The sequence below is a fragment of the Glarea lozoyensis genome, assembly GCF_000409485.1.
Source record: "Glarea lozoyensis ATCC 20868 chromosome Unknown GLAREA2, whole genome shotgun sequence".
Taxonomy (NCBI): Eukaryota; Fungi; Ascomycota; class Leotiomycetes; order Helotiales; family Helotiaceae; genus Glarea; species Glarea lozoyensis.
Window position 1 is genome coordinate 2,543,574 of NW_007360994.1, and position 25,426 is coordinate 2,568,999.

Here is a 25,426-nt window from a genome sequence, read left to right on the forward strand (position 1 = left end):
CTACAACCGCCAAGCACCCCATCACCCTCCCCAAAAAACGCCTCATCTCCAACCCCTCTTTCCTCACCACCCACTGTCTCAAGCCCACCGTGTTCCAGTCTCGCGCCAACCGTCTCCCCATCCTAAACCTAGAAGCTTCCACCCTCACCGCCATCAAGAAACACATGTCAAGTCACCTACACCAACCCTCCCCCAAAACCCGCGCTAGAACCGCTCTGCGTTCTTCCATGCATGGAGGTGTGGTGCGGATGCGGTTAGGACGTAAATTCTAGATGCACGGAGGGGACGGATGGAGGAATAAGTTACGAATTGCAGGTTCCAAGATCTGTTGAGGGTCACCGGTGATGTGTTTTCATGCCAGTCTGGTTCACAATGGATGGGGTTTGAAGTTGATGGGGATGAATCAGTTGAGGACTTCAGATTAAGGATGTATCCAAATGACAACTGAAATACTTGAAGCATAGCCAGCTTTGAGCGGGCAAATCTCTGCCATGGTATATAACATTTTCGAACCTTTCAAAGAAAAAAAAAACATAGACTCAATTGCAACCATCCGCGTGCAGAATTTTGGTATCACCCCACGCAAGTCCCCCGAGAAAGAACGCCAGAACACCTCGCCTGATATATCCCAGATCATTCCTCATATCGCTGAACATAGATTATACATAATGTGAATTTCGTAGATCGTAAGCATCCGTATAGGGATGTTATTTGAGAAGGCCGCCGACATCTTGGAGGGAGAGGTTGGTTTGTTGGCGGTGGAGGTCGATTCGAGCGGATGCTTGAGAATGATCCCGGGAACGAGATTGCTCTTGTTGAATGGTTTGCAACTCGTAACTCCTGGGCTTCTGCGTGATACTTCGCTCTCTACTTCTCGGGCTGAGAAATCCTCCTAAATCGTGAAGAAGTGCTGCAGAGCCTTTGCGAGGAGGCGCGGGGGAAAGACCATTTTCATGCGACCACTGTGTATACATCTGCCCTTGCGTGGAACTCTCTCCGTCGGTATCTGTAGTTCTAGAAGAGCTGACTCTGCGCGGTTGATCTTCGTCCAATAATCCTCCAACGTCGAAAAATGACACTTTTCTGGGTGTATTAATTGCTGACATTGAGTCTGCGGGTCCTATATCGTGGGACATCTTCATCAAATCGATCTCATCACTCGCTTCACTTCTACCAGTTGGGAAATTCCAATTATGCATATCTCCAACTTTATGTGATTTGACCGGTGCATTTCCAGCAGTTGCCATCGGAGCTGGACGAGGTGTCGGTTCTGCTTCTCTGAGTTCCGGATTCACACTCATACCAAGATCTCGAACAAGGTCTTCGTCACTTCCCCAGTGCCGTATCGCGGTGCCTCGTCGACTCGTTGTTCGCTCAATGCTATCGCTCATTGATCCGAACTTCCATCTGTGTTTCTTTACGCCCTTATCTCGAATGAACGACCCCAAAATCAATGCATTGGCCACAGCCGTAGCGAACAAAATCTCCACAGATGCCAAGAGAGAACGATATTGTTGACTTCCATGTCGATCGATGATCATGGGAATGCGATAAAGCGTTGTCCCAGCTGGTAACAATGAACCCGCGAATAGACAAACAAGCTGGATTTTCCTTTGAAGACGCATCTTCGATCGAATGATGATTGGGATCGGAAAAAGAACCAAAAGGAAGTCAGTCAAGACGTTTGCCGTCCCCATCGTCAATAACTGAGCATAACCTTGTCGGCATTTCGGCCCAGGATCTGGTACTACTTGCCAGTAGTGATCAAATGGTTGACATTCCGCTAAATCAGCAATAACCACACCGACAAATGTCAACAGGAGAAACCATCGAATGAATATTAGAATCTTCTCGTAGGAGTCTCTCCATATGCTCGATATAAGTCGCTTGAAGAATTCTGAAATGGTCAATTTCAGCATCCACAATCTGCACATCATGTTAGCCTCCGGTGCAATTGAAAATAGAGCAGATTAAAACGTACGTAGCCGCATAGAATATCCTGGAGACCAAAACCAGCTTACTTCCAATCGCTCGTCGTCGAAGAGCACTTTCTGACTGGTCCGTGATAAGGGCATTGTTCGTTCCGTATAGCAGAATCATGTGGACCACCGCCATGCGACAGAACAATGGTATGAGACATCCAAATGCCAGCCAATCCTCCTTAAAAAGCCTTTCTGTCCGAATATATCTTCCGCATACCCGAAACATTATCACGACCGCCGCGAAAATCGTACACCACCAGCATACCAATAGCGTCGCTTTGTCTTCGCGGAATGTTCGGGCGGGTGGAGGAGAACTATACAAGTCCATTTTCAATTCGAACTGCCCACGCCCGTCTACCTCCGCAGAGGGGACGAGCGAGGAGTTGGAGGATTTGGCAATTCGCTCGTGATCGGGGTGTTATGAATTAACTATGCGCATTCCTATCTGGACTTCTGGATTCGCGTATTGATGTGTCCTGCTTTCGAGTGCACTGTCGCATGAGCCGGTGCATGACAGGACTCGAGAAACGTTAAACTGTTTAGATCTGGCAGTGGTTCGCGCGGGTCGCACAGAGCTTATGACGTTCCTGAGACAGCTGGCAACTCGCAGTAGCGAAAATCTTTCCCAGCGCTGCGGGACTGGCGTGGGACGAGTGTGTGTGCGAGTTACGGATGTCGGCGAGCGACGACAATGCGATTGTTTGGGGGTGCAAAGCGATTGTAGTTGCAGTCAAAAATGTCGGAGAATGGCAGATGTCTTGAGGTTTCGGAGAAGTGGTAGAGGCGACGGCGAGGATGGAATCGGGGAGGAGGATGGATGATAAGACGGAATGAGCTTTTGGAGCCTGGGGCTGGGATCCAGCAGTGAGACGGGAGGCCGAGACGGTGAAAGATTGTGTGACAGGTGGAAATAGCTTGGGTGCTACAGCAGGAGTGGACGCTGAACTGCGGGTGTGAGTGGTGCGAGAGGTGCTAGGCTGGGGTTAATGATAGAAGCCAAAATGGTGGGCAGACCACTGAACAGGTTGAAGAAGACGAAGGAGGATGAAGACGAACGAACTTCGAAACGGTCCGTAGTTGACAGACCAACCCCAAGATAAACCCTCCCGTTGCCGCGTCTTGCCAACCCACGCGGGGCGGTTCTTGATCTCATCACAGAGTCAGTCAGGTCAGGCTCACGACAGAACATCGCCGAGCCGATGATGATACGGAAGATACGGTGACGGGGAAATCTACTATTGTTGAACAATAAAGAGGGGCTGGTAGTTTAATCGTTCAAGGCTGGAAAATTAGAAACTCCACATGGGCCTGGGACCCTGATCTTCAGAGATAAGTACAGCGGAGTAGATGCTAGACTTTGAGGGTATCTCCGTACGAAGAACACCAAAAGTTCAAATGAACTGAACTCAAAATCATCCAAAGTCCCAAGCTGACCAAGATAGATCTGCGTACAACTTAGAATTGCCAAACCTCGCTTGAGCAGAATGTATTGTGCCCAGCGATATAGGTGTCCGGTTGATACGCTGTCGCGAGATTGTACGTCTAAAAGGATCACGACGTGACGACGCCAATCACGAATAGGACGAATAGTGGCAGAGGCAAAGCAAAACTGGCAGTCACATGGGCGGGATTATACCAACCAGTGACGGCTTCAATTTACGCGAGGTATTTTGTCACGAGTCTCGTTCAACAGTGTGTTTTTTCTTGAAGATTATTGGGTTTGCCGTTAAAGTTATCAGTCTTCTTCTCTAGATTAATATCCGTACTTTTGATGGTGTTAATTCAAATTACAAGGCCAACAAGAATCTCTCGCTCCCTTCGTGAATCAACGCGCACGAAGCTTCCACGTCGGCTCATCCCAGCCGATGGTATCGTGACGTGGAAAATTGCGGAGGGGAAAGGCTGGGTGTGTCCGGGTTGAGGCTTGTCGTGCGTGCTCGAATGTTTCTCAAACAGGAAACGCGGCACTCAACCACCACGAGGAGAAGTGGGACAGTTACGGAGAGCCGCTTCAGGGATACAGATAACGCTTGGAAATGCACACGAGCGCACAAGAGCAAGCCACTTTCAACAAAGGAACCGAGATGAAGCCTTGGGGTTGGTCAGCTCACAATCAATTGTGGGAATTAGGGGGGAAGTGGCGCGGACGAGGCACAGACTGATTTGTCGCGAAATTGATAAGTTAAAGCGGATGGCGCTCTGCAGCATGGCACTGACTGGCACAGAACGCACAAACTGGTAGGAAAGACCGTGCTGAAGAATCCAGCCTTCTTTGAGGAAAGCGTTGTGAGATAGTGATAGTATCCAGCACGTGAGGTTCTGGTCGAAATTCAATATTGTCGAACTGACGGTGTAGACATGCGGAGGAACGCTTTGTGCTATGAACTATTCACCTGCGCTCCCCCAATAGTCTTTCGGTCGAATTTATTGAGAAAGGGACCCCGCCTTTTATCGTTTAGATAAGGCCTAACGGACGCAAGCTAATACTGCAATGATGCAAGTGCGAATACAGTAGCGTACGATCCCGAGTTTGTGGTTGACTTCCGTAGTCGAGGAGTGTTGAACGTCAGGTTTAGGGTAACCGATTTAGCGTAAAATAAGGTAGTTTAGCCACAATTACTAAATTATCGATTATTTGACCCTTAATTTAGAATGAAATTAGTAGCTCACGTGATCTCGGATTTACGGAGGCCGATGTCCGAGACTTTATATACTTATAGTAGAACTCGATGTAAAAAAATATCTTTCGGCCCGAAAAGAGGAGCCTAAATTTTCGACTTTTCGGCGCCTTTTATCGGCGCCGATTATCTATAGTACTCTACACACAAATCTAATTTAGCTAAAATCACTCATTTTACGGCTAATTTAGCTCCTTGAGATTTATTTCTAAAATAGTAACGTTAGAATCGGTAACCCTAGTCAGGTCGATACCAGGTGATGAAGGGTCTCACTAAATGATCAAAGCGGCGCTCGAATACATGCGATGGCTCTAAAAGTAGTGAAAGGGCCGACATCTGCAGATTCGTTGAAATCTAAAGGTCACGACTTGATCGAATTTTCAAGTTTGAACTACAACTCAGGCGACAAAAGACAGCCTGTTTGAGCCTACTTTGGTGAGTCCTTCAGGGGGTGTTTACGATTCTCGTTACTTAAGCGAACCCCTATCCAAAGGCTCGCAGCGCTGTCGGCTATTGAGAACAACCTTTAGGTAGCTCTCAACGACAAACTATACCGCGGACATGTGCTTTGAACCTTCAGTATCCATCCATTTCTTTCACGACAAAGATATATCGTTCTTGGTACAATGGTCGCTAACAACCCTCTTAGTAGAAGCGAACGGTTTTGCGGCCAAAGGCTCCCTCGATGGCAGCAAATACTTGGTAGGAGACGATAACTGATTTCCAAATTCAATTCTAATCTATAACATTGAGAAAAAATACAATTCTAAAACTAGAACACCGGGAATGCGACGGAAGGGCGAACTGCAGAGAAAGGATTTGCCAACAGCCCAACCAACTGTTTGAGTCTTGGGCGCTGACACAAAGTTCCTTCGAGTACTTGTCAATCACACTTTCTCTTTCTCGTGTTCTTTCTTTTCTTTCTCGGAATGGATCTTCTTTGGTACTCGCACCAACCAATAAATCACCAACGCACCAACAACATTAAAAGCAATGTATACGAAAAGAAGACCAAAGTTCCTCCAAGCCTCTGAGTAAGGCGCAGAGACCACATCGAGAAACACATTCGTGCTCGCCACACGACAGAATCTACAATCGGTTGTAGCATTTCCATCAATCAAGTAGCCACCGGCGACGGAGACATAGTCGGCTAGGTATTCTGCACAAGTCGAGCCCGTTGGAGGTTGAACAGTAAGCAGTTCATTAGCTGCGCAGACAACTTCCGTGTTCGCAACGGCGACAGAAAGCATCATCGAGATGATATATGTAAATGGTGAAACCCGGTACATGAAGATCCAAAATCGTGGCAAGGCGTCTTTTGTAACAAGCACACCGCAGAAGATGAGACAAAGCATGAAGGCGAGGTTTGCCAGATTAGCCGCGGTTTCAGCCTCCGGTATGCCCGCGATGAACAGAATGCAGAATGTTGAAGTGAATATCAAGAATGTCCAGATGAAGAGAAACATCATGAACCCCCGGATATGAACTTCGTCCGTTGGTATAGCGTTACGATAGAGACCGACTGGATAGTACCATGTGACAAACATGAGTATCGCCATCACAAAGCCCCAAGGTATCTCGACCAGAATGTTTGAGAGCATGAAAGCTTGCCACGAGTATGCTTTAGATGGTCTTTCTCGCACTTCGTACAAAGATCGCTGGATCACGAAATGCGGCATCATTTGTTCGACTAGCTGACCGAAAATGGTGAGAAGTAGGAACAAAGCGAACATTTGATTCTGGAGACCTTGGATAGAATTCGTGGCCCGAAAGAACGAGAAACCGATGAGCAAGGACTAAGCGTGATTGATTAGCATATTTCTTTTCGCAGAATTTCAAATCAACCTACCGAACCAACGCATAGAAGAGCTTTAGAGTAGATGTAAGTAGGATTTCGCCAGTATTGCTGGAAGACTCTCTTAGTGACCTCCAAGAACTGGACCCGGAATGGTGCAGCAAATTCGAGGTAGCTACTGAAGTCCTCATCGATTGTCACATGGCTGGACGAAGGCGATTCTCGTTTCAATCTTCTTAATTCAGCTTTCGTCGCTGCGTATTCTGGACTTCTTCTCCAAACGCTCGGCCAATCGATCTCGGTTCTGGATCCAGGAGCTGCACCGATTATCTCAAGCATCCATTCGGCTGGATTAGCGTCCGGAGGACAAGCCGGAGCGCCATTTCGATGAAAGTACTCGGTCAGTATCCGTGAGTTTTCTCCAATTTCGCCGTAGTAGACTGTCTTTCCACCTTTGGCCAGGAAAAGGAGTCGATCGAATCGTTGGAACAACATTGATGATGGCTGATGGATTGTACATAGAATTGCCTGTCCACTTTTGGTGAGCTTCTCCATCAAGTCGCAAATAATCCACGAAGTTTGGCTGTCAAGTCCAGAGGTCGGCTCATCAAGAAATAGGAGTAATTGAGGTTTAGCTGCGAGCTCTACCCCAATAGTAAGGCGTTTTCGCTGTTCGACATTTAGGCCTTCCCCGGGAACGCCAACCACTGCGTCAGCATATGGTTCCATCTCTAGCATTGCTATTACTTCTTCGACATAACGAATTTTGTCCTCTTTGGAAACGTTTCTCGGTTGGCGAAGCAGGGCGCTAAATATCAAAGCTTCTCTAACTGTGGTGGTTTCCAGATGAAGGTCTTGTTGTTGGACGTATCCTGTCTTTCGCTGGAATGAGTTGTTGCGTTGTTGGCCATCTACAAACATCCCGCCGGATATAACCCCCATCGTGACTCTGGTTGCCAGTACATCGAGCAATGTAGTTTTGCCAGCTCCGGAAACACCCTGTTCATAAGTCAGTTGCTAGTTATCAGTCGATAGGAAATTCCGAAATAAGGACATACCATAAGAGCCGTAAGTGTCCCAGGCTTCACCCACCCATCTACATGATCCAAAATCCGGCGGGTTTCGTCCTTGATCTTGACATCGTAGCACACATTCTCCCAGTGAAAAATAGCTGTTTGTCTTGCCATGACTGGTAATCCTCTCGTACGTTCTTTTCTGACGACTGAGGAGCCATCGTGGGCAATCTCGGGATCCAAACCTTCTTTTGCAAGACCCTTTGAAAACGCTTCTCGTTGAAACACTAAAACTTCTCCCTTAGACTTTTTCTCAGTGATGAATTCTGTGGTCAAAATATGAGCGGCGCACAAAAAGATACCGAATGCAAGGATAATTCCAATATTCCTAATCGCAGGGTGAGCAAGGAGATATGCTAGGATTTTGGACTACCAACCTCCACTTGTGCGAAATATCGTACTTATATGCTGTTTTCAAATAGGTCGACCCGAGAACAAAATCCAAACCAGGATTTGAGCCAACGGCTGAACACACTCTGCCCAAGCCAGAAACGTTGTCGTAGCTGCCGCCCGTCGGAAAATACTGCGAGCAATCAAAGCTCCTACCCCAAAACTCGTTCAACATGATACTCTCAAACCCATATGCAAGCGGATTAATGTAAAATATCCATTTCGACCAACCGAGTATGTAATCCAAAGGTACAACAAACCCTGTATATATCATGATTGCGAGGAGGATGATTGCTGTGGGAGCCATCGCCTGTGCCATGCTTCTCGATGTTGAGCCAATGGTTCGGAACAGCATCGACATTGTCAAGGTGATAGAGAAAGACGTGAGGATGAAGAAGAAAAATGCACCTGGTTCTCGGCGTAAGTTTGTTAAGAAGTATAGCGGAATATTAGAAGTGATAGCATTCAGGGTCTTGTAAGGCATATCGGTGAGCATTGACGCGATGGCCTCTGCCGAGGGGTGATATAGTGCGTATCTAGAGTGCTTTTCCACGATACCTCGCTGTGCGTAGAGTGTAAGAATCTAGAAGTATTAGCGTGGCTTATACAATGAGAAGCTGGATCATTACCTCAAGGGCCGACGCGAATGCATTGATAAGTACGGCGAAAAAAAGGAGGGATCCTCTGTTGAAAAACGACGACGTCTTTTCCGGAAGATTGTAGAATACAGTACCGATAACAACACCCATGACAAAGTTGCCGCCCAACTGGACATATGTCAGACTTGGGTCACCCTTGAGTCGTTTCCAGCCTCGCCACAGACACAACATTATTTGTTGACGGTAGTCCAAAGTGTATGGCGATTCAATGCGCCTGGAACAGTCAGTATGTGGTCAGCCTCAGGGGTGGACTATTGACTTACTGTCTTTTGGACTGCTGCGCTTCCCTGGATTTCTTGAACTGTTCCAAGTGTTCTCCACCGATGGTAAAGTTTTCTTTATAAACATCAATTTGCGCCAGAAGAAGTTTCCTCTCATCACTCGCTTTCCACACTTCAGCAAACTCTAAAGCCGTCTTTGGCACACGACTTTCCCATCCGGGCCTGATAATTCGTTCGTCTGGGCTAGTCATAGACGTCAGGAAGTCGCCATCAGTCTGCCTGTCAGGACAAATAAATCCCTTATCCTCGAAGTAGCGCTTGGCATCGACCGTATGCCCAAAGTATATTTGATGTCCTTCGTAGAGAAGAATGACCTTGTCGAAAAAGTCGTACGCGGTTTGTGGTGCTTGGTATATGGCGACGCAAGATGTGGTCCCCGCCAAATCGGCAGACATGCGGAGTGTTTTGCAAAATTCAATCGCGTTTGCAGAATCTGGATCGTGAAGTTAGCCAACGGGGAGAAAAGTAATCATACAACAGCACTCAATTGACTTACCAAGACCACGCGTGCTATTATCCCAACATTGAAGTGGGGCGCCGCTCAGAGTAGCTTCAGCAATACTCACACGTTTCCGCTCACCACCCGAAACGCCGCGAATGAAATCATTACCAACTCGAGTGTTGACGGTGTGGCTTATACCAAACATGGCTATAACCACATCTCTCATATGCCTAGAATATGTCCATGCGTCCACGCCGCCAGGAATATGTTTTGGAGCTCTGGCTCTAGCTGCGAAAGCAAGTGTATCGCCTACGCTTAGCATCGGGAAATGTACATCAACTTCTGCGGTGTATATCGCTTCCCCTCGAAAGCTTTTTTTCATCTGGTCTGCGCTTATACCTATTTTAGAGTTAGATAAGAACACCTAGTATGATCTAAAGCAGAAGATCTGCCTGTAACTAGTCGCACTTGGGAATATCTGCTTACCTTGATAGTTCAGGTATGAACTCTCGTTCACATAAACACCATTAGTTTCACCTGCTATTGTCTTAAGCAGTGTGGAGCAACCAGAACCCGGAGGACCAAGCACCACTAACATCTCTCCAGCCTCAACTAATCCTTCGAACCCCCTCAGTATCTCAATCTTGCGCTGAGAGTTGTTCCGATATACACTACCAATAAGACGAGGAAGCTCCAACCAGACATTACCAACACTCTTTTGATAATCCGTTGGATTGCCATAGCCATGGACATTTAAGTCGCTGAACGCAAGCCCAGATGTTCTTTGAGGGTATTTCTCCTGGTCACGGTTTTGGAGAGACAGTAGGGCTTTAGTCCATGCTCGAGCATTGAAATTTGAGGATGACGGGTCCAGATGCGAATTTGGCTTGGGTGTAAAGACATTCTCTACATCGATTTGCGAATAGCTAGATCTGGTAGTGAGTTCTCTGGCGAGATCTCTGACTTCGCTTTCTCGTGCTTGTTCACTGCAAGATGAGTCGCCTTCATTCATTGAATTTTCGTCCAAAATGCTTTTGTCGTTGTGAAACTGAGGTTTTCTTGTCATTGCGGATAGCGATGAAGGGTGGAATGCTGAGTGACTGCTATCTTCGATAACACGATGTTTCTCGATGATCTGATTATCCAGGTTCATTGTTGGACTCCTCATCTCTAATAGAGTAATTTGGTAAATAAATAGTCATAATTCGAGCTGAGGCATGCGACTTTATATTTGTCCATGGCGATTGAAAAGCCATCACCACGGCCATCTTGAGAAAGCTTATATTTTTACAACTACTCAAGAATACTCACGAACGCGTAAGTCTACGGTCATTCAATTGCAAAGTCATTTTTGCTTGGCTGGTAAGACGGGGTAAAATACTGGCTTGAACTTCTTGGAGGAGCATTCCGCGGAATCCGCGGAGTCCGCGATCGGCTCCAATGAAAACGTTGTGGGGTCCTCAAAAGCTTTCAACCACGACAACACTTCTGATTCACACATTAAATGGGCAGATAACCTCATGGCTTCTCGGCAAGCTTGGTAATGACGATATCGTGTGCATTTTCGAACTCTTATAAGCAAGAGGAGAATCGCTGCTCAGACTCGCGGAATCCGCGCTCAATCGGGATGCCGCGACTCCACGAGGGTAAAAACGGGCCACATTTATTCTACCACCAAATCCAAAGGACCTTCTAAATAGCCGATTGTTCCAACTTTGGAATTTGCGATATATAATGAGAAACCAGTGTTGTTGCTGCATGATGGGTCTCTGGTCGTGGCCACCATGACGAGCTACTCATATCAGACGACGTAATTTATGATAAAGTTTGTAAACCGTTGATCTTTCCCAGGCTCTTCAATTATGTTCTTTGAGTCTGGTTACAGAGACACTATCTCTCTGTTTAATCTATCTGGTTCAGTGAATTTTTGAATATTGCTTATTATTCACACCAAGGATAAATGGCAAATAGTCAATTGTTGCAAGCATTACAATTATTTACAACATAATAAACTGGCCGCAACTCTACGATCGCAAGATGCTTTGAAGGTAAACTCCAGCCCCAGATGATACTGTTACAACAATTTAACGCGATATAAAAAACAATCCGTCCAATGCACTGGACATCATTAGCAAGTCGATGAAGCTGGAACTGAGCTGGCTCTTCAGCCTCTCACACATGTGATGGTTGTAATCTTGAATCCTGGTTCGTTGGTTGTAAAAGGCTCATCTTCCGAGACTGACCCGAGTGTAACAGCTTTTCGATCCAACAATACGCAAGTAGCAGACCCCTCGATCATTTTCACTTCGGTTGTATTCTCGATTTCAACTATATCGGTGGGGATCCCATCAACTGGAATAGGGAACTGGCGTGCTTCGGAATCATTACCAACTTGGACGGTGATAACTTCAGATGCTGACGGATTTTCCTGAGTGGAAACTGGCGTGACTGCTGCGATGACGGGTGGCGATACAGATGCAGGGGTTATCGGCGTGTTTTTAACGGCTGGTGCTGGTACTGGAGTTGTTGTTTTATCTGGCGAGCAGAAATAACTCGAAACTTGAACTGGGTGCTCGAATTTCAATGGAGCGGCGAGTTTTCCTGCTTTAAAATCTGCCTCCGAAAGACTTATAGTGCCGAGAACTTTGTTGTCATCTTTCCCAAAGATGGTACAAAAACCAAAGTTAGCAATGATAGTTATTGAAGTGATGTCCGGAATGAATGGTGCTGTAAATGGTGTTGGAGTGTTCGCAGGAACTTTCTTGGTTGTTCCCGATTCACCGTCGCCTGAGAACTGGAGACTAAGACTATTGCTTCTTTTGAATGGGAAAGCTTGAACGAAGGATGATGAAAATGCGATGAGAATTGCGATGTTGTTGGCGGTGAAAAGCATGTTTAGTGAAGGCCGTCAACTGACTTTTGAAGCAGAAAATATTGGAGACGGACTCGATGTGATAAATTTCGTCGTGTAACTTGCCCACAAAGAAAATAAGGTAAGAAAACTAAAGGCAGAAAATTGAGAAGTAAAACAGAGAATGTTAGTGAAAGGATAACTTTTCATTGAAGGCGGTATAGAGCTCCATTCATATAGTTAGCAAAACCAACATCGAACCATATTCCTCCATTATCTGACCCCGAACTCCCATGGGTGGAAACAAAAGTTTCCATGTCACTTCATGACAAGTCTATATCGAACATGTGGGAACCACCAACATTCTGTGAGGGCGGTTATATTTGTTTGCAAGTTGTGGTCACCGGCAGGTCAAATATGATCAAGAAGTGGCTGAGCGTCGGAAACACTATCAACCGAAAATAAAAAATCTGTGGGATCTTCTTTCCAGCGGTTAGAATCCTGCGAGAACATCGTATATCGGATACCGTGACTTCAGTGTCGTCGCTTAAGACGCCACTAACCGAATAGGATCTGACAGGCGCAGCTTTACTCGCGAATAAGTGGTACGTATGGTGGTACGAAAGATCGGGCGTGTATCTAACCCCCCAAGTTCCTTAAAGATTATTTTCACAGTTCGGATGCTGCATGGGTTCAAGTTGGATCCCACTTAATTTTTGGAGAACAAACGTCAGGTCTTTAAATCTTCACAGCCAGTGATGTTTTGGAGAACGCTTCTGTAGTAGTACTATACGCTCGAGGACGAGAGCTGGCAACTTGCTTCAAAGCTTAATAAGTAGACCCAGTTTCCGTACTCAAGCGTGTTTGAAACCCTTTTCGATGAGCCATTTTGAGTGACAGATAATCAAAATGGATGTTTATTGGTGGTAGGCTTTTCCCATACTCTCATCATAAAACCCATTTACAAATCGACCTGCGTATCATGACACTTTGAAACATGTCAAGTAGGGTTATTATGAGAAGAACCGAACAAAAGTTAATCAACCGGTACAGTCAAAAGACCATAGGGCGGGATTAACTTTGCTTTAATAGACTACACTGTATCTCTCAAGCGTTAGAGTAGCAGTAGATTCAGTCGAAGCGGTCCCATCACTGACAAATGTCGCTATCAAGTCATGGAATTCGACTGCCGATCATTGACGATGGACAAATTCTTTCTCACAGAGCTTTTTATTCTTGGGAAGTCCGAAATCATTATGTCCACTTTGGATACCGCGCTTGTTAAAGGGTTAGTGTTAGGAAAGGTTTGTCATTCCCGCAAGGCTAGAAGTCCATTAAATAAACAATGGGAGTTAAATTCTGTTACATTCTATACCAGTGCAGCCTACAGTTCACACTCTAAGCACTAAACATAGGTGGGGCTCGAGAATGCACCCATTCGATGGCAATGTTCGCCACTCTGAACGCTTCTTCCACCAGATGATAATTTCGATACGGTCTCATATCAATCCACGTGGCAACATCAGGTGCGTTTTTGTCCCTCCAGATAGTCACTTTGCGCAAGTTTGGATATTTAATTTTGCTCTGTGCAATTTGGCAAAGCCACTCCCCCAGTTCACCAACCTCATGCCATGTACTGCAATGTTTTGCCCACTGATGGTCCCTGTCGAAGTAATCTTGAAACCTGTCTTCTTCTGTGAGTTCTATCTGCAACTCCTCTAATCCTGATGGTAGCCTTATAGAGATTGGCAAAGTCGGGGATTCCTCGTCTTGATAAAGGGTTGGCCAGTCCAAGTGATCTACCATCAGTCCAACACGCCGTAATCTAGAAAAAGAGCTCAGATCTATGAGGTTTGGGAAGGTTTGTGCACCATCGTCGTTTGCTGACGATATGAAGATTTCTTCTAGACTTGCTTGCTGTGAGCTGAGGGTTTGGACGAAAGCTTCCACGTCAAACATGAATACCCACTCTCTCCTACAGCTGTACATTCGATCATCATCGAGGCAAGACTCATGATGATATGATAGAAGACTCTTTGGCCAACTCAATACTTCAGATAGATCTCTCCCAGCCGGCGCACTGTAGGGGAATTTTAGACAGGTTATATTCGAGGTGTGTGTTTTATTAGAAAAGTCTAATGCGTCTCCCTCAAACCAGTCCCAACCTCTGATACCTTCCACTGAAAGTGACCTCAAGTTAGGCAGACAGAAGAAGGAGTAGAATAGCTCCCTATCAACTCTCCAGGTCGGTGGGCTGTAACGCCAATTGCTGCCACTTCTAGAAGGGTATTTCAATCCAAGGACTTTCGTATTCAATTCCAAAGAAGTCAAACACAGAGGCATCATATCCATTGAAATTGGAGTCGATGGCTTTAGGTGTAGGTGCTTAATCGAAGGTCCCACAAGATCAATGAGCTCCCGGCTTATCGATTCATCGCAAGAATCACACCATGCAAGACTGATAGCAGAGAGGTAGGACGTCAATTGTTGTGAAGATTTCATTGTCCTTAGGAATTCCTTAATCCGTATAATATGAGAATCATGTCGCGGACGGGTCTTTAAGCTACGTTTCCCCTGAGGAAACGCTGAAGACCAGTCTGGAAATTCCATTTTTCCGGTACTGGGGATTTGACTGTTGTTTTGGTAATGGACACATCGGTACAGGAGTGGATTGAAGACTTGATGGAGTTTCCTACACACAAGTGTAAGGGATGGTAGAGAGTTGTAGGTCGTTCGGACAATGATCAGTAAGATCTCGTTCGGAAGCTTGTCCAGATTTTGCATCGTCAGGATAGAACTTGTAAATAGTGTTTAGTGAAATTATCCAGGGAGAGTGAGTGAGCTCCGAACTACTGGCTCTTGAGATATTTTCATTCGAGAAGAAAAGGATAGAAGGAGAAGATTAAAGTAACAATCTTTGGAGTGACGTGGCGACTTGTTGGCTTTCAGCCACCAACAGTCCAACTTCACCTCACTTTGTTAACCTGAGGGTCATATGATTTAGTCAAGAGACAGTCACGGGATAGTCACGAGACATATCACGGTCACAATAATTCTGAAGACCAGGCTTCATTGTGTAATGTTTCAAATCCTGACATCAATTATGAAGGCTATTTGTGGTATATCTCTATGCAAATAGCGTTCTTATAGAAGAAAAAACATGTGACCACATCTCGTAATAACTTCTAACGCACACTAAGTATTGTACGTTAGCAGAAAAAGCATCACATTTTGTGGGAAAAAGGGAGATGGGAAGCGTTTTAATCCTTTGTTGGAAGCAGGTTGCACCTTCAATCATGGGGTGTTACAAATGCCGCAGTGTACAACCTGATACAACTCTACAACAACCAGCAGCAGCCTGCAGATACTTGCTTGACCCAGCATACTTTGCCACGAAATCGAACGCATGAAAGCTCTACTCACTAGTGGCTAGCAAGACGCTGTATAGCAGCTGATCTTTAAGATATGCGTCGCCTCATCTACATGCTCCCCTTCCTTTCATGCGGCATGGACGCCTGATTAACTGCTGCAGATTATAGCTGGGATTTCCGTCAACTCTGAATCGGCTGAGTTTGTTTTATTCAACCAAAATTCCAAAATACCACAATACCACAATGGTGATTGAAAGCTAGAACTGCTTTATGTTAGTATTATCGTACAATAGCTTGGATAGTGCATGAACTCAATAGTACATGTAGGCAGGAAACAAATCCCAAAAGCTTAATTTCCTCGGTTCACCTAATTAAAAATTACGTGCACCAAGCATCCTACCAACAGTCGGAAGAAACATTTTCGTGGCCAAATCCATTATTACAGTCCAAAATCCTACTCCTGGACTTTTTCAAGCCAACACTGAAGGGTTGGTTTAGCTCGGTAACATGATTCCTTTTGTTTTCTTTAACCAGCCACCCAACACCAACAGTCTCAATTATACAAGCTGTTGGTAGATTAGGCGGTCTCAAGTCCTCTACCCATGATTTAAAAATGCCATAGCTCCTGCCAACAGTCACGAGGTTTGAAGTATTGACCACAGTGACAAACAATAGAGTCAGTGTTAATTTGGATTTTCTTCCTTTCGTTCTCATTCTCCCATTTACCACATCACAAGGCGACTTTCTAGCGGGATTCTTTGATATTTTCGAGACCTCAAATCACAGCCCCATCTTCAATTTTAGAAGTCTGGCTGGTAAGGTATTGTTTTTGAGAGGATCAAAATCCAGTATGTCAACAGTTTGCAACCAACGTCTAGCTATGAATTCGTTGGATACTTAAACCCGGAGAAGAACTCGATTGACTGTGGTGATATCAGTTTTCAATTTCTTATTTTGGTTCTGGTTTTTTGGCTTGTTTATCTTTATATTTCTTTCTAGGCTTGACTTAACGTCTCGCCCATTTACGGTTATGACCATCAACAAAGCGTTTAGCTGTTGGCTTTCTGCACTGATAATTCTCCCTGCTACTGCGTTTGGAATTAACTCCCAAACAAACATAAATCAAAATGCACATTCTCTTCTTCCTCGGCAGATCCAGGTCGACCCTGTCCACGTTCACACTATCACAGAGATAATTCAAATCAACACTGCTTATCTCGCGGGCGAGCAAAGCAAATTCGCAGGCAAAGTCGGAGTTAATACTCTGTATCTCACAAGCGAGAGTGGATCACTAAAATGAATTGGAGTTAACTCAGCTTATCTATACGATATGCCAATAACCACTACTGATAGTATTGGGCAGGCTGTGACAACCTCGAGACCTGTGGGAGTATCGGTATCCGGCGACAAAGATGAGACGGGAACTCCCAACGGTGGCTATAATGTTCTTCTTTCCCCGGCTTTTCTCGACGAGGTCAAAAAGATTGCGGGTGAAAGTTGTTCACTTCCCGTGAAACGGAGCGGACTGTCTTGTGGTATCAACTTTGCACCGAGAGTTATGACTTCCTTTGAAGTATTTGCAGCAGCTAAATTGGCTGTTGTAGCAGTTGGCGATGTTACTATAGCAGGATTCGTTGCGAATCTTCTGAAAGACTTGACCGAAAAGGGCCAATCTTACCCACTTGATATTACTGTTCCACAAAACGACCTCAGCGAGGCTAGCGTCACTGCCATTGCAGACCCTGCAGCTCCCATAACAATGACAATAGCTTTAGTGCCTGCGAAGCCTATCGCTACAACAGCGTCGTCAACGGCGACCACCAAAAGCTTGTGTTGGAAATATGTTCCTTCTAAGCCCACGATGAACCCAGAAGAGGAAGACTACGAAGAGTCAGAAGATACAGACGAAAATCTCGTCGGCAAAAGAAACGACGCAGCTCCAAATGTCTTCGGTCGAAAAGTTAGGCCCGCCCCCAGTGTTGTTAAAGCAGCACGCCTGTCTAAACGGGACAAAAAGGGACATTTAAACTTCCTAGGACTATGCTCCAAGCATCCGTTTCCCACAGACAACGACAGACCTAGGCCTCCGAATTACAAAAAAGCCCCTGATATAGCTAAAGACAAAGATATGGAAGATTATAGGTGGTACGTCCCACAAGCAAACGCTGAATGTGGAATCGCACTTCTCACCAGAGTTGGAAACAGAAGCCCGGATGATACATCCCCAGGAGGCAAACTCTACCCTCCAGGGTACAATGCTCAAGGAAAGAGTGGAACCACAAAGTTTGTGAATGTTGATCATGTTTGTAAGTGCCTAACCACAAATATTTGTCTCTCCTCTGGTTTATACATAACTCGTTACCAGATCACTAATATAGAGGTATAGATGAGCTGAAGCTCCTAAAGTTATTTTTTGAAAGCGTTTTAAATAGTGCAGATCATCCCAGATGTGGGCCAGTTACTGAATTATTCGGGAAGACCAATCCAAAAGACAAAAGAGTGGAAAGCAATACCAGGTTACAGTCACTCTGGTATCAGCTCCCAAATAACGAAAACAAAGCATTTATTGGAATCGTAAGACTTTTTTCAAAATCATTTTTAATAGCAGCATGCTAAGATATTTTCAGGATACTTACATAAACACGGAAAAGGGCAAAATATTTACCCCAGGTTATTACAAACCAGAAAGTATCAAGACTGGCCCTGGGACGGCTGCCGGTAATATTAATCAGATGAACGACATGTAAGAATTCTTGAAAGGAAGATAATGATTTTCTGATTTCTCTAAAGCTAACGAGTCCAATAGAGGGATGGCAGCTGGAATATTGAGGTTGACCGGCCCAGCGAGACAATTTAGGATAATAAACACAAACATTTACCGAGGACTGTCAGTATCACTTCACCCCTTGAGACATACCCAAACTAATACGTTTTTTAGCTTGCATTTTGATGAAATCCAAAAGTGCGAGGATCCTAGCGTCTCCGACAACTGGGCTGAAACTTATAAAAAGTGGATAGAGGACTTTCTCAAAGCAAGGCAGACAGAATTAATGTTCATGGTCACAAACCTGAATTTGGCAGTACTGAAGTCTGGCGACTTGATGAAAGACGGAGAAGAAACCGCCGAATCCATTGGCCACAAACAGCTTATGGACATATACGGCGCGAAGCTTTGGGAATGGGATGTCAACACTCTCCTGGACTATAGCCCTGAGGCTTTGGCCAACCTACCCCCAGGAGCTTTTCCTATCGAGCGTCGCAGTGATGTATGCGCAAATCAAGCCCCAACAACGACTTCTCCAGAACCAGCGCCGCCGGTCGAGACATCTCTGGTAGTGCAATGTGAGAAGTCATCTGATTGTCAACTTCCACGGTTGATAGATTGGTGTGGGAAAAAGTCGATAACAGGAGGACCTAATATGGAATCGGTTGCTATGGCTCCTGGATGCTATCAGATGACATCCCCAAAGACGTGTGGGTGTGAGGATCCAAGATTTCCTTCGCCTTGAGGAATCATGGAGTGGTTTACGAATTGCATTTTGGGCATTGCAGGAGTTTGTGTTGACGTATGATACCTTGGTGGGCAATAGAAACATGGCAGGAACCACCTCGTAGGCGCATGTGTTTGACCTGATAGTTATGATTGTATTTGTAGCCGCGTCTCGAAAGTATAGCTTGTTTTTATTATCCGTTGGAAGGTGGATGAGAAGTATGCTTCTAGAGTTGATTAGCTCCTAAAATTGACCGTGACTAGTATTGCTCTTCGTCAAAGAAACAGCTCCTCCTGCATTTAGCTAAATGCTGTGTTACCATTCTGGAAATCTACGTGAGCGAATTGAGGCGGTCGTAGCTTTAGGGCGTTGGATCTATTTGTCATATACACTAGGACTCTAGGAGGTCGGAGTTAACTCTGTAAGAGAGCCAAGTGCACAGGGGTTAATAAGTTACAATAAATACTCAGTCCGTCGAAAAGTGTGTTCGCTCCGCTTTGCTTAATCAACGTCAAGGTTGATATAATCCATAATTAGGGGTGATTAACTAATACTGTCCTATAGTTGAGATCCACTGTAGTTGCCAAGATGGTAAAAAAGCCGTCTTAAGTGGTGGCGGTCTCGTTGAAAAGGTCTAACCGTAGGGTATTCGAAAGAGTCTACCCAATAAGTACCCCTACTTCTAGAATTAAATAATTATTTCAAGGCTTTTTAAGATAACTTCGAAGAAAGTCACATTCCCTTGTATTTCAAAGCGGAGCGAAGACACTTTTGGACAGACTGAGTAGAAAAGTAGTAGCCTTCGGGCAGCGAATAGATAATGATGTTCCTCCATACCTTTTGCCTGACTAAGTCACGCTACCAGCTCACTTTCTAAGAAATCAATACTCAGGCAAACGCACCTGCAGTAGTGCGCAAAGTGTCGGGTGGAACAGGAGCTGCTGAAAATACTTAGTCGCAAGTGCTACAGGCAATGGCGCAGCCTGGAACCGGAGCCTAGTCAGAAACAACAGGATTCAATAACATATTGTGAATTACAGGGAATCCCGCACTCATTATGGTTTCCTAAACGCTTGCATCTCGAGCAAATAATAAAACCTTATTGTGCTGGGCTGTTTGATGCAAAAATGAACAACACATGATTTCTGATGATTTTCGCTGCCTCCGATGATTGAAGTGGGCGACGATTGTAGCCAAGACCGACGGTATGGGGAGAAAACTGGAGAGGAAGACCAGCCTTGATGAAAGTGGCACGATAACCAAGCACAACACCCACTCAATCAATGATGGATTCGTGAACCGAGCTCATTTGTGCTTTCCTGAGTCAAGAGATGGCAAGTCTCAGCCTTTACTATCTTCATACCTTAGAGTCCAAGACTTCAATCCTCGAAATTCCGACATGGCGTGCGCAAGTCTATATAGTTTGAGCGAAGACATATGCCGATCAACCTCCCGCGACTATATGCCTCGAGATGGTGAGTTTTTAACCTTCCGTAGTTGCCCGGTTTGCATTTCGGCGCGGTAAATACCGTTGTTTGCAGGATTGAAGATGCGCCAGGTCGGAAATGGTGGTGAGGTTCGTCAAATCAAGCTCGCCCAAGCCCCTGAAGCAAGTCGAAGCAACAGCCATGTTCGCCGACGGCCAAGCCAAGAGAGCTTCGAGTCTTGGGGAACTTTGGGTTGCCAAGCCGCCGAACGCCCTGAAATGATTGGAACAGACTGCTGCAAGACGCCGAGCGTCCTCTACAGGACTGGGGAAAGCTTCCGTGTGACAACCAGCTAACGTGATGGTGGGGAGTTTGTTGGGACACTCCTTGCGAATAATTCATTCTGGATGCTCTAGTAGTGACCTTAATCTCTGGCCGGATCTCGGTCTTTGGCGGTGTGTTTAGTGCGTTTACTTGTCAAACTGTCACAATGAATTTCTGGAATTCCAAGTGGAGATTTGATCTGGGGAAAAAGCGTCCGGCTCATCTGGTTTCTGGGGTTTTTACGGGCCCTCTCAAAGCTCGTAAATGGTGTTTTCTCGCTTGACCCCTCAACGACACAATTGTCGAAACAACATGCGAATGTCCTCCTCGCAATCAATCCCATGACGACTTGGAGGGTATCAAAGGCTCGGCAAGACCGACGATGCCTATCAACATGTCGTCGACGGCGTTATGTACGGTAATGGTTGTCAGAGTCATGAGCCACTCAGGGTGCTTCTGGATAAGCGAAGCCTTTGCCACGGCGGAGGGCTGTCAAGGAAGCAATGCCAACAGGTCTGGGCAAGCCCGTAGCCAAGAGCCATCTACATGAGAAGATTTTGACTTTTATCCCGTCTCCTCATACACGCCTGAGCTTGCGAAAAGGCCATTGCGACTATCCACCCCCTCCAAGCGCGTGTTACCCCACTACTCTCGGCCATTAAATCGTATTTTCAACCCTCTGGGTGCTGAAGCTCACTTGGCGCCCAGCGTCTAGGGAAGAAAAGTCGCCAGGCTTCTCCGCTTTATCTTCTTGCAGGGGGTGGTCTTTGCCCATTTGGGCCTCCGGGGTAGCTTCCATCACAGACTTAACGTAACATTCACCAGATTATCAGACAATCCGGGCTCCACACGCGGGGTTGTCAACGATGGTATTCATTCACCAGCGGGGAGAACCCCGCCCTATCAATTTGAAATTGATCACCAGCTGTCCAACTCTATAAGTAACACAGCTTCCCCGACTTTGTGTTCTCGTATCACCTCAGCAAGAGCTTCTCGACTTTCAAGTTTAAACATCTCTTTCCCTTCACAGGCTGCTCATTCTCTTGCAAAGTCTGCCAGTCTTCGAATCTATCAGTTCAATATGGCCGGCGGTGGTGGTAGACCACAAAATATCTTCAAGCTCAATCGGGGCAATGATCCAAAGGAGGTTCTAAACTGGCGGTTATGGTTCGCGGTCGTGTCTTTCGGCATTATGGGCGCTGCTCGAGGTATGTATTCTTTCTTCGATCGAGCGTCTTCCGATATTAATGTATAATTAGGAATCGATGAGGGTCTTATCTCTGGAACACTTTCAAAATCGCACTTCATGCACCAACTCGGACTTGATAAAATGGATGATGTCGAACTCGCAAATGTCAAGGGTAACATCTCTGCTATGGTTCAAATTGGTTCCGTTGGTGGTGCTGGATTGTAAGTGGTCGTTCTTTTTCCTTCCAGACCATTTGTCTAACTTCACCCAGGGCTTTCCTTCTTTGTGATCGTATCGGTCGTCTCTGGGCAACTCGACAACTCTGCTTGATCTGGATCCTCGGTGTCGTGATTTTCCTCACCAACGGTGGCAGACTTGGACAGGTCTACGCTGGCCGCTTCATCGCTGGTCTCGGTATCGGTCAGACCACTGTCGTTGCCCCAGTCTATCTCTCTGAAATCGCTCCAAAATCCGTTCGAGGTCTCTGCACATGTGCCTTCTCTGGATCAGTATACATCGGTATTATGCTTGCGTACTTTGCATCATGGGGATCCCAACTGCACATTCCAAAGGGCACTTCCAACCAATGGGTCGTACCAACTACTATCCACGTCATGTTCGCCGGTATCATCTTCATTCTTTCCTTTTTCAACTACGAATCACCACGATACCTCGTCAAGATCGGTCAAGATGACAAGGCAACTGCAAATCTCGCCCGTGTCCGTGGCCTCTCCGTGGATGACGAGCATGTTATCAAGGAGATCTCTGACATCCAGAACCAACTTCACGAAGAGCAAGAGGCTACGCTTGGAGCCGGATGGGTTGGAATCTTGAAGGAGATGTTCTTGATGCCCAACAACTTCTACCGTATCTACCTTGGACTGTTCTCGCAGCTTCTCTCGCAGTGGTCCGGAGCTCAAAGCATAACTGTAAGTTTTGTACGTCTCGCATAGTCGGTCTCCTTGCTAATTTTCAAAGATATACGCACCTGAGTTCTTCGCATTGCTGGGTACCAAGGGACAAAACGAAAAGCTATTCGCAACCGCCATTTTTGGAGTTGTCAAATTCGTGGCTGCAATCATCTGCGCACTCTTCCTAGTCGATGTTATCGGACGTAAACGATCTCTCGGCATCGGTATCGGTCTTCAGGCACTTTCAATGTGCTACATCGCAGCATTCTTGACTGCCGTTCCTCAATTGGAGGGTGGTGAAAAATTCACATCTAGCCAACAGCACGCCGCCACTGGTGCCATTGTCATGATCTATCTTTCTGGTTTCGGCTGGGCTATGGGATGGAACTCTATGCAGTACCTCCTCAACGCTGAGATCTATCCTCTCCGAATCCGCGCCATTTCCTCCTCTATGGTCATGTGCTTCCACTTTGTCAATCAATACGGAAACTCGAGGGCCGTACCAAACATGCTCCTTCCGAAACACGACGGCGGTATTGGTCCAGCTGGAACATTCTGGCTGTTCACTGTCATTACTCTTATCGGAGGTGCTTGGGCATGGTTCTTTATTCCAGAAACCGCTGGTCGGAGTTTGGAGGGTATGGATCGCTTGTTCACTCTCAGATGGTGGCAGATTGGTAGATTCGGAGAGAATGAGGCGAACGAGCAGGTTATTGCCAGTGAGAAGTTGGAGGGTGAGAAGGAGAATGTTCGGACTCAGGCCGTTGAAGTCGAGAGGGTTTGAAATTTAGCTGCGCATTAAATTCGCGAAATTAATGATGAAATGAAATACAATTACAAATACATAAAAGATGCATTGTTTCCAACTAGCCACGTAATTCTCAATCAGTGACCTTAACGTATCTAGGCACTCATCAACGCCACCATCCTATCACTATGCACATGCAACTTTAACGCAGGGTATTTGCCAACTAGCTCTCTCGACTGCCCGGCCAAGATTTCCATCTGCCATCCTTACGCTTGGAACAGGTGTTTGTGGGCGTTCGTAAAAAGAAGAGAGATTGTTACTTACAGGTAGACTTAACACTCAGTAGATACAATGAAAGACAATGCTTTAATACGATGTGAAGTCCGCAGAAATCGATACGAGCTAATATAAGGCACCTAAGACTACTCAGAACTCCTCTCGTCCAAAATCACCAGACCTTCGTCGCTCCTTCTTCCCTGCTCCCAAGATGGGTCCCACTCAGGCTCATTGATCAAGCCTCACGTTGCTTGCTGTGCTACAGTGTTAATTATCCTGTGCCGCCTTCACTTTGCTGCAATCTGGGTTGGGAACAAGTAGTCTGCATAAGCCTTGCCATATCGACGTATGAGACAACTCCTAGTCGTTCCAGACCAGCAATATCCATCCTATATTGTGTCGCCGGCGTAAACTCGCGCCTAAGAACCTGTTCACGGATTCTGGCACCGGAACGGACCTGTCTAACAAAAACGCGATGAATTTGTGTGGTAGACGGGCGGAAAGCGACGACGACAAGTGAAGTTTCCTTGCACCCTCGAATACTCATGATAGAATCCCATCCAGGACATCTGTCCAAGGACTGATTCAATTTGGCAATACGATGTATGTGTGAGTCATCCTTAATAAGAACTTGTAAACTTTTCAAATTTTTACACCTTGCAAGTCTTCGGAATGCGACGTCCGACTGTCGACCGTACCATGGAACGCATAACTGTCGAGGATAAGTTTCAATTTCTGAGGCTGAGAGTGATTGGAGGAATTCGAGGCCAGCTTCGCCTGTTATGTTAATCAAATCCACTTTTCTCGAGAAAAAAACCTTCAGAATCTCGCTGCGGAGTCGTGGGAAAGCCTTCAGTAGTGAACAGACAGGAGCGTAACGATATGCATCATCCTTTGGAATAAAGCCATACATCAGCTTTGGCTTTACGTTTTTAACGTTGAGGGTATCAGGATCATAGTATTCTTGGTCGTCGTCAAGAGCAGATTGGATTATAATGCTTAAGATTTCAATGGGAAGTCTGGCGATCCAGGGTTGATCCGCATGCAAACTCGGAATGCGTGTTTTCACTAAACATAAATCGAGCATTAGCAAGTTGCGCACGCTCAGATGATACGGAAATATTTTTAGCTGCATATAACGTGTAAGTAACTTACAAGCTGCTGAGTAAGACCGGAGCATTTTCCGTTGGGGTGGTAAAAGTCCGGTACCTTCCTCAGCCTGGTTTGCGTTGTCTTTAGAGACAGATTTTCTTTTTTGGGACACCATTTGGATGTTGATACGGTAGCAGGTAATTATTCGGACCGTACCTGTCAGGATGGAATTGGTGGAAATATATACACACTAGAGCAGCTTGTTTGACTCAAACGAACCGAGAGAGATTTGCTTTGCCAAGGTTGCTTGGAAACGACAAAGCACTATAATGTTATAAGTGTCAAGTTAGAGGGATGAGTAATTTCTTTCAAACTTTCATTCGATCTGAAGTGCAAACGCCTGATCTGTGCGGACTAGTATATAGAGCTGAAATACTTTTCGTAAC

At 45.8% G+C, this 25,426-nt stretch overlaps 7 protein-coding genes across 7 annotated transcripts; 2 read left to right on the forward strand and 5 right to left on the reverse strand.

The window, feature by feature from the left end:
* Positions 1-707: 707 nt before the first annotated feature.
* GLAREA_04161 (uncharacterized protein) lies at positions 708-2,100 on the reverse strand (the record flags this gene model as incomplete). The annotated part of the gene is made up of 2 exons (XM_008084414.1): positions 708-1,926; positions 1,982-2,100. 2 exons carry the CDS (start codon positions 2,098-2,100, stop codon positions 708-710), a joined length of 1,338 nt encoding a protein of 445 aa, XP_008082605.1.
* A 3,447-nt stretch (positions 2,101-5,547) lies between these two features.
* GLAREA_04162 (P-loop containing nucleoside triphosphate hydrolase) lies at positions 5,548-10,453 on the reverse strand (the record flags this gene model as incomplete). The annotated part of the gene is made up of 8 exons (XM_008084415.1): positions 5,548-6,456; positions 6,510-7,454; positions 7,514-7,856; positions 7,906-8,501; positions 8,548-8,791; positions 8,841-9,291; positions 9,355-9,699; positions 9,787-10,453. 8 exons carry the CDS (start codon positions 10,451-10,453, stop codon positions 5,548-5,550), a joined length of 4,500 nt encoding a protein of 1,499 aa, XP_008082606.1.
* Positions 10,454-11,464: 1,011 nt separating this feature from the next.
* On the reverse strand, positions 11,465-12,193 carry GLAREA_04163 (uncharacterized protein; the record flags this gene model as incomplete). The annotated part of the gene is made up of 1 exon (XM_008084416.1): positions 11,465-12,193. The coding sequence occupies one exon, from the start codon at positions 12,191-12,193 to the stop codon at positions 11,465-11,467; it is 729 nt and encodes a 242-aa protein (XP_008082607.1).
* A 1,356-nt stretch (positions 12,194-13,549) lies between these two features.
* GLAREA_04164 (uncharacterized protein) lies at positions 13,550-14,761 on the reverse strand (the record flags this gene model as incomplete). Its single annotated transcript, XM_008084417.1, has 1 exon — positions 13,550-14,761. One exon carries the CDS (start codon positions 14,759-14,761, stop codon positions 13,550-13,552), a length of 1,212 nt encoding a protein of 403 aa, XP_008082608.1.
* Positions 14,762-16,852: 2,091 nt separating this feature from the next.
* Positions 16,853-19,031, forward strand: GLAREA_04165 (uncharacterized protein; the record flags this gene model as incomplete). Its single annotated transcript, XM_008084418.1, has 5 exons — positions 16,853-17,828; positions 17,909-18,096; positions 18,150-18,265; positions 18,329-18,409; positions 18,461-19,031. 5 exons carry the CDS (start codon positions 16,853-16,855, stop codon positions 19,029-19,031), a joined length of 1,932 nt encoding a protein of 643 aa, XP_008082609.1.
* Positions 19,032-21,845: 2,814 nt separating this feature from the next.
* On the forward strand, positions 21,846-23,648 carry GLAREA_04166 (MFS general substrate transporter; the record flags this gene model as incomplete). Its single annotated transcript, XM_008084419.1, has 4 exons — positions 21,846-21,972; positions 22,024-22,174; positions 22,225-22,882; positions 22,932-23,648. The coding sequence occupies 4 exons, from the start codon at positions 21,846-21,848 to the stop codon at positions 23,646-23,648; spliced, it is 1,653 nt and encodes a 550-aa protein (XP_008082610.1).
* Positions 23,649-24,159: 511 nt separating this feature from the next.
* GLAREA_04167 (uncharacterized protein) lies at positions 24,160-25,155 on the reverse strand (the record flags this gene model as incomplete). The annotated part of the gene is made up of 2 exons (XM_008084420.1): positions 24,160-24,956; positions 25,044-25,155. The coding sequence occupies 2 exons, from the start codon at positions 25,153-25,155 to the stop codon at positions 24,160-24,162; spliced, it is 909 nt and encodes a 302-aa protein (XP_008082611.1).
* Positions 25,156-25,426: the final 271 nt, after the last annotated feature.